Source organism: Mesoplodon densirostris, chromosome 7 (assembly GCF_025265405.1).
Source record: "Mesoplodon densirostris isolate mMesDen1 chromosome 7, mMesDen1 primary haplotype, whole genome shotgun sequence".
Taxonomy (NCBI): Eukaryota; Metazoa; Chordata; class Mammalia; order Artiodactyla; family Ziphiidae; genus Mesoplodon; species Mesoplodon densirostris.
In genome coordinates, this window is record NC_082667.1 from 9,264,672 (window position 1) to 9,279,042 (window position 14,371).

General features: G+C 52.6%; 1 protein-coding gene across 2 annotated transcripts; it reads right to left on the reverse strand.

The window, feature by feature from the left end:
- Positions 1 to 286: 286 nt before the first annotated feature.
- Positions 287 to 9,907, reverse strand: LGALS12 (galectin 12). Of its 2 annotated transcripts, XM_060104346.1 has the most exons (9): positions 9,824 to 9,907; positions 7,688 to 7,776; positions 7,380 to 7,593; positions 6,409 to 6,528; positions 5,808 to 5,846; positions 5,139 to 5,165; positions 4,427 to 4,515; positions 2,440 to 2,590; positions 287 to 1,978 (listed from the first exon to the last, which is right to left on the reverse strand). In XM_060104346.1, the coding sequence occupies exons 1-9, from the start codon at positions 9,890 to 9,892 to the stop codon at positions 1,832 to 1,834; spliced, it is 945 nt and encodes a 314-aa protein (XP_059960329.1). In that variant the 5' UTR covers positions 9,893 to 9,907; the 3' UTR covers positions 287 to 1,831. The 2 variants fall into 2 exon arrangements, with proteins under 2 accessions (XP_059960329.1, XP_059960330.1); XM_060104347.1 differs by lacking the exon at positions 5,139 to 5,165.
- Positions 9,908 to 14,371: the final 4,464 nt, after the last annotated feature.

Here is a 14,371-nt window from a genome sequence, read left to right on the forward strand (position 1 = left end):
CAAATTAAAGCCACAATGAGATACCTCTACACACCAATGAAGATGGCTAACATAAAAAATACCGACAGGGCTTCCCTGGTGGCGCAGTGATTGGGAGTCCGCCTGCCGATGCAGGGGACACGGGTTCGTGCCCGGTCCGGGGCGTCCCACATGCCGCGGAGCGGCTGGGCCCGTGAGCCATGGCCGCTGGGCCTGCGCGTCTGGAGCCTGTGCTCCGCAACGGGAGAGGCCACAACAGTGAGAGGCCCGCGTACCACAAAAAAAAAAAAAAAAAAAACCCCGACAATTATGAGTATTGATGAGCATGCACAACAACTGGAAATCTCATAGATTGCTGGTGGGAAAGCAAAATTCCCAAAACTACTCTGAAAGAACTCTGGAAAATTGTGACAGTTTCTTATGAAGTTAAACATGCATTTACCATATGATCCATCAGTCTCACTAGTAGGTATTAACCCAAGAGAAATGAAAAGTTACATTCATACAAAGACTTGTATACAAATGATTTTAGCTGCTCTATTCATTAATTGTCAAAAACTGAAAACCACCCAAATGTTCTTCAGTGGGTCAATTGTGGTACAACAGAATACGACTGAGTAATAAACAGGAATGAGTCACTGATACATACAGCAACTTAGATGAACTTCCAAAGGGTAATGCTGACGGAAAGAAATCAGTCTCAAAAGGTCCCATCCTACCTGATTCCATTTATATGACATTCTCAAAAACACAAAATATAGTAATGGAGAGCAGATCAGGGAGTTGCTGGGGGTTAAGGGAGGGGGTGGAGGAGGTGCCGTTACACAGAAGTAACACCAGGGAATTTTTTGGAATGATGGAGTTGTTATATATCTTGATTGTGGTAGTGGCCACACAGATCTACATATATGTTAAAACTCAGAATTTTACCCACCCCCAAAAGTCAATTTTATTGTGTTAACTAAAAAATAAAATAAAAAGTAAGGATAACCACTAGAAGTATAAAATGGAATTTACAACTTCCAAATCAGCATAAGAAAAAAAAGGGGGAGGGTGTTAAAGAAGACTTTATCAATCCAATAGCAAGTAAGAGAGCTGAAAATATGACGAAAAATAGCAACGGTAAATAGAAAACACAAAATAAGATGGTATAATATAAATAAAACCAAATACTCCAGGAATCACAGCAGTAGAACTATGGCCAGGCACGTGGTCATCCCATGGAGGACACTTCCAGCCTCCTTTGCAGATAATGTGGCTGTGTGACTGAGTACTTGCCAATGAGATGTGAGTGTAAATAGCGTGTGCTAATCCCAGGTCTGGGCTTATGACATCAGATGGGCCTTGTCCATATTCTCTATTTGCCTTCTCAGTGGTTGAAACCTAGATATGGTGGCTACTGAGCTTCTGCCATGCAGGTGATGCTGATGCCCTGGGGGTGGTGGGATGATGACTAGGATGACCCAGAAGGTCACTGACCTGGACGATTTTTCTGTTTAGATGAGAAGGAAATGAACATCTAAATGTTTAAAGCTGCTGTATTTTGGAGTACCTTCATTAGGCTACAAAGCCTGCCTCCTTGTCTAGGCCCTGAAGGAAGGCAGAGCCAAATCCCAGGCTCCTGGTGGAGGGAACTGCAGAGTTTCCGGAGCCTTCACACTCTTGTGCCCTCTTTCTGCTGTGGGGTCCACAGCACCTGCAGACTCAGGCTCCTGGTTCCAGAAGTGAGCCAGGCCTGACAGCGTGTTGACAGGTGGAGATTTGAAGGAGGGTAGGAGAGTGGGGCCATCTGGTGGGGCCCCGGCTATAGGCTGGCCCTCTTCTTCTCCGGCTGGGCCCTCTGGATCCCTCCTCAGTAGTGGACGCAGTAGAGCTGGACGCTGCCACTGATTCGCAGCTCCCGCAGCCGCTCCAGGGCCTGCTGGCCCAGGCTGGTGGCCCCCACGCCCTGCCCACTGAGCGCCAGCTTCAGCTCTCCCTCTTGGCATAGGAGCAGAACCTGGGAAAGGAGGGCATGGGGTTCTTCAGGCTTCCAGACTGTCCCTTGCCTGCCTGATGCCCCACCTGGCAAGGACACAAAGACTGAACCCATGGGGCACCCAGTGGTGGAAAAGACCAGGACTAGGGGCCCAGCTCATCATCAGCCCTTCCACAAGGATCTGTCCAGGACTTGGCCTCAGTTTCACCATCTGTAAAAGGGGTCGTTGCTCTCCCTGGACGAGTGGTCTCAACCTCAGCGGCACACTGGAGTCATTAGGGGGGCTTTTTGATAATGCTGAGGCCAAGGCCCCCCCTGATTAATTAAAGAGGGGTTTCTGGGCATGGGATCCCCAGCCCAGATCTCCTCTCCCCCAGCGGGCACTGGCTTCCCTGCCCCCCTGACACACCCCCAGTCTCCCGGACGGGAATGCAGCTCTACACTCCACCCCAGAGGGACCAGGCATATTGGCTCCGACCCACCTCAAAGAATCGCTGTGGGTAGAAGAGGAAGGGGGCCAAGATCAGTTTCTTCCGGCCCCAGCGGGAGACCCAGGCCAGAGTTCTGTCGGCGAAGGAAGCTCTGAGCGTCACAGGAACGTGGGCGGCCTCGTCCAGCAAACTGAGCGTGAAACTGCGGAAAGGGGCCGGAGAAGGGGCTTGAAGCCTTACTAAGTGCCAGGTGCGGTGCTAAGCCTTGATGTCGGTGGCCCAGGGCTGACTTAACTTGTAGAAATGTTCTGGCTGGTCCACGGTATTCTTCAACTTTAAAGTAATACCATTTTCAAAACTTGAGAAAGTTTATATAAAAGATAGCTTTCAGCTTCTCTTAAATAATTAGAAGATCTGGCATCAGAAGATCTACAGAAATATTCTTTCCACTTCACCACATTCCCAACCTGGTGCCTCACTATTTATGTGACCTGCCTGGCCTCTGAGGACACGTGAATTCATGGCCCTTGAGAGAGAGCAGTAAAATCATTCACTGTGTCATTAATAATAACCATGTGAATTGAGCTAAGATAAGTACCTGGTCTCCTGTCTCCAAGCTTGGGGAGGAGTGGGGGTTCTTTCCTTCACTGGGAACTTTTTCATTTTCCCATTTTCCCTGGGATTATCTTTCTCCTTTTTTTCTGATGGGGGAACTCAGCACTCTAGGCTAAGAGAGGTGTAGTGACTTGCCCAAGACCACAGTTTTTAATCCAATCCAGTCATGCCCGGCTTTGGAGGCTCATGCTACCCAGGGCTGTGCTGCACGCCTGCCCATAATTCACAGGCCTGATCAAGAGCATGCAGGGCAAGGGTTAACGAGGTCAGTGACTTCAAAAACAAAAACAAAAACAGGGCTTCCCTGGTGGCGCAGTGGTTGAGAGTCTGCCTGCTGTTGCAGGGGACACGGGTTCGTGCCCCAGTCCGGAAAGATCCCACATGCCGTGGAGCGGCTGGGCCCGTGAGCCATGGCCGTTGAGCCTGCGTGTCCAGAGCCTGTGCCCCGCAATGGGAGAGGCCACAACAGTGAGAGGCCCACGTACCGCAAACAAAACAAAACAAAACAGAAGTGGGTAGGGCAGGAGAACATAGGGCACTAGCCTTACTTCCCTGGCCCTCCGCCAAAAGAATTCTGATATCACCACATTTGTGGACCACTTGCTATGTGCCTGGCACAATTCTCCGTATTTACACCATCCCTGAAGCTGGCACTATTTTTATCCCTTTTTACAGACAAGGAAACTAAGGCACAGAAAGTAAAAGTAACTGCTGTGAAGTTGCACAGGTTTTAAGTGTCCTCAGCAGAAGTCAAACCCAGGAAATCTGGCCCAGAAAAGTCATGAAATCCAAATCAATTCCAGAAGGAAGGAAGGGAGGAAGGAAGGAAGGATGGAGGGAAAGAAGGAAAGGAAAGAAGGAAAAGGAAAGAAACAAAGGGAACAAGAAAGACACGTCTAACTGGCTTGGCATCCGCAGGTTTGGGAAATGGAGCATGAGCACCCCCTATGGGAGAAGTCAGGAAGCATCCACTTGGTTACTGCGTCCCTCCAAGTCCCCACCTCCCAGCACTGGGCCTCTTCTCTGGGGTCGCCTGGCTGTGTTTCCTAAACCAGGGCACTGTGGGAGGTCACATCCTCTCTCTGGGTCTCAGCCTGTGCCTTTAAAGGGCCTTTCCTGAGGCTCCAGCTGGGACCTGTGGTGAGAGGCTGGTTGGCCTGACCACATGCACAGGCAGGGAAAATACTCCCAGAGTGGGAGCTGCTGGTGCCACGAAGGCACCAGAGCCCTGGACCCAATCCCAGATCAGACTTTCACAAGCTCTGCGACCTTGGGCAACTTACTTCTGCTCTCTGCTCCTCTGTTTCCTGATCTGGAAGATGGGGGTTGAGTAGTGGTGCTGGGGGTTAAAGCGGCGATGTTTATCAAGCTTGTGCCTGGCACAGAGATGCCCCTGCTCCCCACCCCACTTCTGCATACTTACTCCTTTGGCTCTGGCAAGACCAGCCCCCTCACTATGATGACCTGTCCGGGCCAGAGACCCTGGGGAAGGGCACGCGAGCAGGGCACCTCCTGAAGGAACACGGGAAATGACTGAGAGGGGGACTCCCAGAGGGGCTCGGGGAGGGATACTGCCCCTAGGAGCTGCTTCATGGGCTGCCCTCAGGGGTCAGGGAGCCCCGGGGCTGGTTAATCTCTGCCTCTAGGCCTGCAGCCAGGAGGACACAGCTCTGCTCAGTTATTAAACATCTACTTCAGGCCTGTCTCCAGTACTCGGCTCTCTCTGGCCTCCCCCCCACCCGCCCAGCCCCCGTGCTGGGAGCCCCGAATGCTGTGCTCCAAACTGTAATGGCTCATTCATTGGTCTGCCCCGCTACCGGCCTGTGGGCAGCTGGGGGGGCTGGGACTGATTCGTCTCTCCATCCTAGAGCCTGGCTCTGGGCCTAGCACAGGAGAGTATCAGATAATTGTGTGCAGAATAAATGGAGAAAAGGTAAAATGAAGCTGGAGCTTCAGCCTGAAGTCGACTGGCCCACCCATAGCCTGCAGTTTCCTATAAAGAAGGGGAGACCCTGATGCTGAGGCCATATGCCACCAGCATACGGGATATGAGTGGGTGGGGGTGCCCTCCCACTCCTGATGGAGCAGGTGAGGGACTGTCCCTCTGCCAGGCCGAGGAGGAGGAGGTCACTCACCAGGCTGGGGCTCTTCAGCAGGAAAGGCTGTCAAGGAAAGAAAGAGGGGACATGGAGGCCACACGGTGTTTGCTCATTGAAAGGGAGCCTCTTGATATTATTCTTTAAAAAATAGGGATATTTGGGGTTTGCCCCTCTCAGAGATAATATGGGAAAATGACTGGAACCCCAGTGGGGCCCTCTTGAATTCAGATGGACACCAGCTCTGGAATAATGCAGAAGTGGACGGGGGGGTGGGGGGTGGGTGGGGGGGGCGGTCCTGTCATTCACTCACTCTGTGGCTCTGAGCAAGTCCCTGGGCGTCATCTCCCCTGCTGCCCTGCTGGCCAATCGCTACCTCACAGGGATGCTAAGAACTGAAAGCTCCAACTGAGACGGATCTTCTGATAGGAAGACCGGGGCCCTGCCCGTTCCGGGAAGCCAGCCTACCCCAGCCATCCTCCCGAGCTGGCCCTGGTGCTGGGAGAGGCAAATCCAGGCTCCCAGGGACTGAGGTGGGGCCAGCCGTCTCCGTGGCAACCGCACAGTGAAGGAGGGGGCAGCCGCGCCTTGTGCAAAATGAGCAGCAGCCCAGAGAGGGGCAGGTCCCGCTGTGGGGGGAGGGAGAGCCAGCGGCTCAGCTGGCGTGGCTGGGACCGCGAGGGCCAACCCTGCTCCCAGGAAACTCACGTGTCCAACCGGATATTCGCTACCGCCCTCCACAAATGGCTGTTAGGAGAGACAAAAAGCAACAGGCCAGATTCGGGACCACTGCAAGCCCCAGAGCTTGATTGATTTGGCTCCCACCTGCCCTCCAGTGCCTGGGAGCAGGCAGAGGCCAGCTTTGGCCTTGATAGCGCCTCCTCTCCCCCGAGGCCTTGTCAGGGCTTCTCAAACCTGGCATTTTGAACATGCCGATTCCTGGGCCAAACCTCTGACTTACTGAATCAGAATCTCTGATGGCGGGTCTCAGAAATCTGCATTTTTAATCAGCTCCTCAGCTGGGAATGATACCCCACGGGTTCAAGACTCCAAGTCATTTGCCTTCTGGCCACTGCTCCTCATTGACCAGACGCCATGCCCAGGATAGGATTCTGCCCGAGGCTCTTGGACCCACTTCTGTGGTCCTCTCACCCCTCCTCATGTCCAACACCTGGATGGATGCCCTCCACCTTGGCTATAATTGGTGTGACACGGCTTGTCTGGGGCGGGAGGGGATCCTGGGCCTGTCCAGGCATCAGGGGAAGCCAGAGGCTGCTACCACCCAGGACTTGGCCCCAAGGGAACTTACGCTGACGTTCAAGAATCCAACGGCCGTCACCAAGATATCTCCATATATGCCCAAGGTGTCTACACGAGACAGCGGGAGTTGGTAGCGGTAATGGAGAAAGTGTTGTCCATTTAGACTCACCTAGAGAGACAGACAGACTAGGCTGGCTCAGCAACAGCTGATGTTCCTGAGTTCGTACTAACGTGCCAGGCAACATGAATTCAGAAATCCTTTCTGGAATTTTCCTCACTTAACTTCACACCAACTCTACGAGGCAGGCATGTTTTACAGATCAGGTGCCCGAGGCTTGGGGAGCTTAAGTAGCCTCCCCAAGTTTGGGGAGCTGGCAACTTCAACGCCTCTCCTGGCCCCTGACACCCCATGCTGGCCCCATTTCGCCTCTCAGCTGACCCACCAGCAGCTGGAGCAGCAGCCCCCGAGCCCTCCCCACCATCCACAGGTGAGGAGCCTCCGGAGGCTGTGTGACCCCTGTCCCACAGGTCCCCCCCTCCACTGCTGGCTCCCACCAGCTCCCTCTCCCCTGGAGAAGTCTGAAGATCTTCCTGGCAGGAGTTCACATCAGCGGTGGAAGCCTTGAGGCTTCACTCTCCCTGTCCCTTCCCCCTCTTCCGTGAGATGGGGAGAAGGAAAGTGCCCCATTGTTGTGAGGCTGCAGTGAACTGATATTTAAGGGATGAGAACAGCGCCCGGCATACTGCATGCGCTCTCTAGACGCTCCCTGTGATGGTGGCAGTGGCACCCTCTGCAGGGCCGGCACCATAGGGCCTGCTGAATGCTGCCATGTGTATCGGGCCAAGTGGGCCCAGGGCAGCTTGGAACCGGGCTTGGCAGCTCCTTGGTCCTCTGGGTACTGGATTCTGTGCCCCATCCCCCCAACTGCCCCTTAACACCATGACATGGGGAACTTGGCTGAAGGAAAGAGAAGCAGAAGGACACAAGTTCTAGACCCCCTGATTTCCCCTTCCATTCACCTTCATCTCCTCATTTCCAAAGAGAAAGAGGATGAGGAAGCTCGCTCCTCTCTGCAGGGCCAGATGGGGCCACCGGGCCTCGGCTTGCCAGCGCCCACCGTGCAGGGTGTTGCAGATGACGTGCGGCTTGGTGGTGTGGAAGCGAGGGTTGAAGTGGATGGCGATATCTGGCTGGGGGTGCAGGCTGCAGCCGCACTGGAAGTCCACCTGGAACCTAGGGGAGATGTGGCCCCCAAAGGGCACCTCCGGTCAGAGACTCCCGGAGACCCTGAAGCTAGAGAGGAAGCCCTGTGGAGCACTCCCCTTACCTGCGTGCATTTAGAGGGACCGCTCCCTGGAGCACGACCATCTTGCCTGCTCGCAGGCCACCAAAAATTGTCGTGACATAAGGAACCACCTGAACAAGGGGAGAAACTCATCCATACAGGGTTGAAGAAAGGGCCTAGGGACCCCTGGGTCGGGGGTGCGGTGGGGAGGGAAGAGGAACAAGAAGACTCAGCTCTCCCACCCCAAACAGAAAATGTCCTAATGGGGAAAAATTAGTTTTCTCTGAAGTGTTCTCTTCCATCTACTCCCCTTTCCTGGACCACCACACATCAAAGCCACACTGCACGGGCAAACCAGATTCAACCCCACTGCCCCCTTGGAGCGCCAGCCCAGCCCCTTACCCCAGCTCCTAGGGCACAGTAGTGTCCCCAGTGAGGCTGACTGTTCCCTGCCCCCTTGGAGCGCCAGCCCAGCCCCTTACCCCAGCTCCTAGGGCACAGTAGTGTCCCCAGTGAGGCTGACTGTTCCCTGGCTGCCACCCTGGCCTCTAGAAGCCTGGTGTCGAGGCTTCCCAGGGACTGTTTACTGGCCAGAGCCTGGGAAGTGGGAGGCAGAAGGGTGGACAAAATGGGATCTGAGCGCAGACCCTGATATGGACGCCTGGAGAGATACCTGATAATGACCCAGCCTACCTTCCCAGCTCACCTTTCCCCTGGCATTCCTAAAACACAGCGTACACTTTTACCACTCCTGACCCTTTCTGGGGCTGTTTCCTCTGCTCTCCTTCTACCCTGTGAAATCTGACTTGACTTTCCAGGCTCTGACACCTTCTCCAAGCATCATCCATTTTGGTGCCTGAATTATTCCTTCCCTCACCGTGCTCTCCACTGGCATGGCTAGTTTGGCCCTTGGCCATCTGGCTTAGAGGGAGCCGTGTGGCTGGCTGTTCATGCTGGAAGGCACAAGCCCTTCAAAGCCGAAGCCCTGTCTTTCGCTTCTACAGGCTCAGTGCCTGGCCTGGCACAGAGTGGACTCTGAGCAGGTATGTGTAGAATAAATATGAACGTGCAGCAGGTACTCATTGGGCAGTATCTCAAGACTGGGCCTCATGCCGTGTTCTCCAACTCCTAGCAGCCTTCAGAAGCCTGAACTGCCCAGAAAGAGCTGAGATCCAACAGTGTTGCCCTCCAGGTGGGATTTCGCAGCTTGCAAAGCAAAGGAGCCACTGTAACCTGGGCGGCTGCTTCATCCCATCACTCAGGCACCTGGGGAGGTGTGGGAGACCCCGGGCTGTCGAGCACCCACAGCTTAGCCAGGCTCAGCATGTCAGTCCCTCCTGCTTCCCAGGCTCTGGGCCTGGCCTGTAATTAACTGAGCCAAAGCAGTTCTCCTGGGAGGTGAGGACCAAGTAAAGAGAAAGTGATAATTAGTGCTCATTAGTGGGAGGGTGGAGTCTGCTGGGAGTTCAGCCTTCTGTGAAGCACTGTCAGGCTTCAGGAAATCTGCAGGGCACTGGGCTGAAGGAGGAATCGAGGAAACTCCAGCACCATCTCTCACTTGGAGGTTCCGACCTGACTCCCAGGCTGGAGATGAGCCTGCCCTTCCTAGTGATCAATGTCCCCCAATGATACTAAGCACTTCCCCAGACCCTCCTAGCCACCCATCGTACAGTAGGGGACACCACTCTGTCTCCAGGCCCTACTAGTTTTTTTTTTCTTTTTCTTTTTTTTTTTTTTTTTTTGGTGGTACGCGGGCCTCTCACTGTTGTGGCCTCTCCCGTTGCGGAACACAGGCTCCGGACGCTCAGGCTCAGCGGCCATGGCTCACGGGCCCAGCCGCTCCGCGGCATGTGGGATCTTCCCGGACCGGGGCACGAACCCGTGTCCCCTGCATCGGCAGGCAGACTTTCAACCACTTGCGCCACCAGGGAAGCCCAAGGCCCTACTAGTTTTGAAACGCAAGTACCCTGTGAACACAACAGTCATTGACACGCGAGTGGGAATGAGCTGTCAGCCACTTTGCTAAGCTCAGGATGGCCTTCCAGAGCCCATGAGCAGGGGCCAGGAAAACAGGACCTATGACTGAGGGCCTCTCCAGCCCCCAACCTGGGAGACTGGGCCCAGCTGGAAGGAGGAGCCCTGAGACCCAGGAGGTTCCGGACCCGAGCGGCTGCTCACCGGGTGGAAGACTGGCGGCTGCAGGATGAAAGTGTCAGGAAGCGGGTCCAATTTTTCTCCAGGTGACATGGTGGAGGGGGGGCCTCCAACTTGGGCTGCAGATCCTGATTCCAGGAGCCCTGCCCCCACTGGACTGACTCACCTTTCCCAGCCAGATCCTAAATGCCTGGGGCAGCTCTCCCAGCTGTCAGTCTCACCTGCACCTGGCAGGGTCCTTCATAATGGTGCTTGGAGCAGGTCTGGGAGGGCAGCTGTCCAGCGCCCCACCCCAGCTCCAGCCCCACCGGCTGGACTGGGCGTCAGAAGAAATCCGTGTTGAAGGGCGTGAAGCTTGTACTAACTAACCCTAGGGTCTGAAGCACAGAGCCCGTTGCAGAGGGAAGCCAGAGGCTGGCTCCCTTGGGGCCAGCAGGGTTTGTGATTTCCCGGGCTGCAGCCTGAGCCCTCCAGGGGTCAGAGGCAGGGGGGATGGTACACGGGGGCAGGTCCCAGGAGAAGCCCCACCCCTAGCTTCCTGGACACCAAATGAGTGGCTTCCCCTCCCCTCCCCACAAAGGTTTCCATCTCTCTCCCTCATTCCCCACCGCCTTTCCCCACTCTTCTCCCTTTGGCAAATTTTACAGTCCTTTGGGGCTCCATTTCAGCACTGGGTGGAAATGCCAGGACCCAGCTGGGGTCACAAGAAAGTGGGATGGGGAGAGGTGAGAAAAGGCAGGGAGAGAGAAGACCCTCTTAGGCTCAGAAGAGGGAGTGGTGGGCAGTGGGGAGCACACAGCTGCACCGAAGGAGACCTGGGTTCTTGCTCAGCTTCTGCTCTAATGTGCTGTGTGCCCTGGAACAAGTCACTTACCCTCTCTGGGGCTCCCTTTGATTATCTGTGTATAGAAAGGGTGATCACAGTAGCGTGTCTCCTTTCTTGAAGGGAGGTCTGTATCTGGGGGTGGGTCTAGATTTTTTTTTTTTTCCAAGCTCCCCTATGATCCTCTGGACTGGAATCATTCCGGTTCTGGTTCAAATTCCAATAAGCCTTTCCCTTTAAAAAGCAGCACAACCTCTCAACTTTATCCTGAGTTGGGAGGCCCCAGGATCTGACCACAGTCAGACGTGGCAGCAGAGAATTGCTGGCAGGACCAGGCTGGGCAAAGGCTCAAGGGCACGGGGTGGTGAGGGAAAAGTAAGCAGCTGCTCTGATGGTGGGGCGAGTACTTGGGCAGTCCTGCGGAAAGACGTGTGTTAGCCATGATGCTGAAGGGCTGCCTGGAAGCTTGTTCGAAATGCAAACTTTTGGGTCCCACCCCAGAACTACTGGGGGGGCAGAGCCCAGGAATCAGCATTTTAACGTACTCTCCCGGTGATTCTGATGCATGTTAATGTTTGAGAAGCACTGACTTGGGTCCTAACCGGCAGGGCTTGGGATACAGAGCCAAGGTGTTTGTTCAGATCCTGCTGGGTAGGTGGAGCTGCATGGCTGAAGGTGTTTCGTGGGGGAAATGTGATCAGAGGTGCGTTGAGGAAGGAGGAAAAATGAAAGGTGGAGAAACCGTTTGGGCAGCGACAAGGTTGGCCTTGCCTCTGGGAGTCAGATCTGGGTCCTGGTCCCAGCCTGGCAGCACCCAAATGGTGCCCCTCCCCCACTCCCATCCCAGCCTCAGCGCCTCTTCTGTGAATTGAGGAACCAGGGCCACCATAACGAAGTACCATGGACTGGGTGGCTGAAACAACAGGAGTTTATTTTCTCACAGCTCTGGAGGCTAGAAGCCCAGATCAGGAGGTCAGCAGGGTTGTTTTTTTCTGGGGCCTCTCTCCTTGGCTTGCTGATTTTGTGTCCTAATCTCTTCTTGTAGGGAGACTGGTCATATTGGATTAGGGTTCACCCACTTGGCCTCATTTTACCTTAATTATCTTTTTAAAGGCCTTATCTCCAGATACAGTCACATCCTATGTACTGGGGGTTAAGACTCAACATATGACTTGGGGGTGGGGAACACAGTTCAGCCCATAACAGAAGAGTAGTTATAACTGTTCTCTTTCTGAAACTCCAAGGTATTGCAGCAGTCGGGAGAGGGGGATGCTGAGGCCCTGCAGTGGAAAGGCAGCAGAAGGAAGGCGGATGGTGCATTTCATTTCTCTTTTCAGGTGACCCCAGCTTTTGACAACTGGGAGGGACCTGGTTGGCTTAAAGCACATGTTCAGAACTTGTTGAATCTGATCTAAGAGGCTCCAGAATAAGAGAGGGTCTTAGTGTCTGTTGTTCTGTCTTGGGGTGGGCACAGGGGGGTAGATTCCTCTTCCTGAGCCAGAGTGAGGGAAGGACTTGTGGGAGAGCTCCAGGACAGGGCTGATGGTGACCCTGACACTGGCAGGTGGGTTTCTCCTGCCCCAGACTGGCACCCTCCCACCCCATCCTCCCAATTCCCTCCACCCTGTGCTTTTTCCTCAGAGCACTTAACATAACTTATCATTATATATTGAAGAATTGTTTGGAACTTCCCTGGTGGTCCAGTGGTCAAGACTCCGTGTTCCCAATGGAGGGGGCCCGGGTTCGATCCCTGGTCAGGGAACTAAATCCCACATGCCACAACTAAAAAAAAAAAAAAAAAACATCCCACATGCTGCAACGAAGACCTGGTACAGCCAAATAAATAAATAAATACTTTTAAAAAGAATTGTTTAATGTTTGTCTCCCATTCCCCCTACTCCCCACCTATAAGTTCCATGAGGGCAGATTTATTCTTACATTCTCAGTACCAAGCAAATGCCTGATACAGAGGAAGTGCTCAAAACCTATTTAAAGACTGAATGACTGTAAGAGGTGATGGTTTATGGCTCCTGTCCTCTCTCTGCCTCCTTCTCTGTCTCTCCCCCAGCAGGTGTGGAATTGTGGCCCAAGCACAAAATTGTCCATATACTCTTCTAGCTGGCCACAGATTGTAATTGAGGCAATTTTATTGATATCTGTCAATTACCAGTTAATAGCCTGGGAAACATAATTCATGGTCAGGGATCTCAAGGTGCCCCACTCTCCCCCTTTCTATGATCCAGCAGCCTCTTTCACAATCCCTGCTCCTGAATGGGTATAACTCTCTGGGCCTAGGGAGGGACTAATGCATAGATTAACCTACTTTGGTCTACATCTCCACCTCTTTCTTCTATCTGATTCCTTCTATCTGGAAACTCTCATGGATCCTCTTTCTCTTGGGACCAATTCTGCATCATCCTGGAACAGAGGGTAGGATAATTAGGAGGAATACTAGGCAAGAAGAATTGACAGAACCCGACAGCTGCCTGGATAAGGGACATAAGGAGAATGGGCCCCAAAAAGTGGCTCCAACATCTTGAATCAAATGATTGGGAAGATTCTGGAAAAACAGGGAAGATCTAGGTATAATCTGGGGGGGTGGCAAGCTGGCTAATTTCAGCCAAGACCATTTTGGAGGAGGTGGGTGTATAGGAATCAGTCTGGATGGAGCCCGGACACCAGGGATGTCCAGTCAGTGTTTTTGAAAGAATGGATGCTATTGCCTAAAAGCATGCTCATATACTCTTGAGAAAACAGTTTCAATTTCTTTTGGTGCTATTTTGCCCTGTAAGTGAGTTTTAGTGGCTGCAACAATTTTTCATAACTGGGTGCTGTGGCCGTTAAAAGGATCAACAATCAATCTTGCTCTCAGGGAGCTTCCAGTGTAATTGGAGAGAGAAGACATACACTTGGAGGGGAGAACCAACAGGACAAAGCCAGCTTCTTTTTATTTATCTTTTCCCCCCAAAGAGATAGAACCATTTGATTAGAAATATAAAATTGGGCAAAGAACAAGCATCACCCATAACCTCAGTAAGCTAACACGACACTTCTTGTTACTTTGTTGTGTATCCTACTGAACTTCTTCCCTCCCCCGCAGATCATATATTTATTACGGAATCTCAACTCAAAACCTGAAGTAGCTTAATTTTCTTCCAACCACTGCTTTTGCCCATATATGTTGACTCTCTCTTCCCTGATGGGTCGAAGACCCCATAATATCCTAGGCAGTTCCTATCACTTTCCAATCACTTTTGGTTACTGAAACTCAACCCTGTTTAGCACTGATCATCAATGGTTGTTGACATCACACAAAGAAAGAGAAGCAGACATATTTACTTCCTGATGGTAGAACACATCGTTACTAATGAAATCCTCTTGAAGAAAAAGCCATCTGATCTAAATTTGATTGAGCCTCTGGACTTAACCACCAGCTTACAGGAGTACAGGGCACAAATGATCATCTTGAACAATAGCAGCAAAATTCAGACCCTGGGAGACTTTACAGGACCAATGACCCAGTTTCTTCAATTAAAAACTTAAAAGGGAAAAAAAAGGTGGAGGAGAAACCCATAAGATCAGAGGTTGGCAAACTTTTTCTGTAAAGGGCCAGAGAGTAAATAGTTAAGGCTTTGAAGGCCATGAAGTCTCAGATGGTACAGCAACTATGCGTCCCTGACCTTGTAGTGGGAAATTTGTATAGACAATATGTAAACGATGGGCATGCCTATGTTCAAATAAAACTTTAT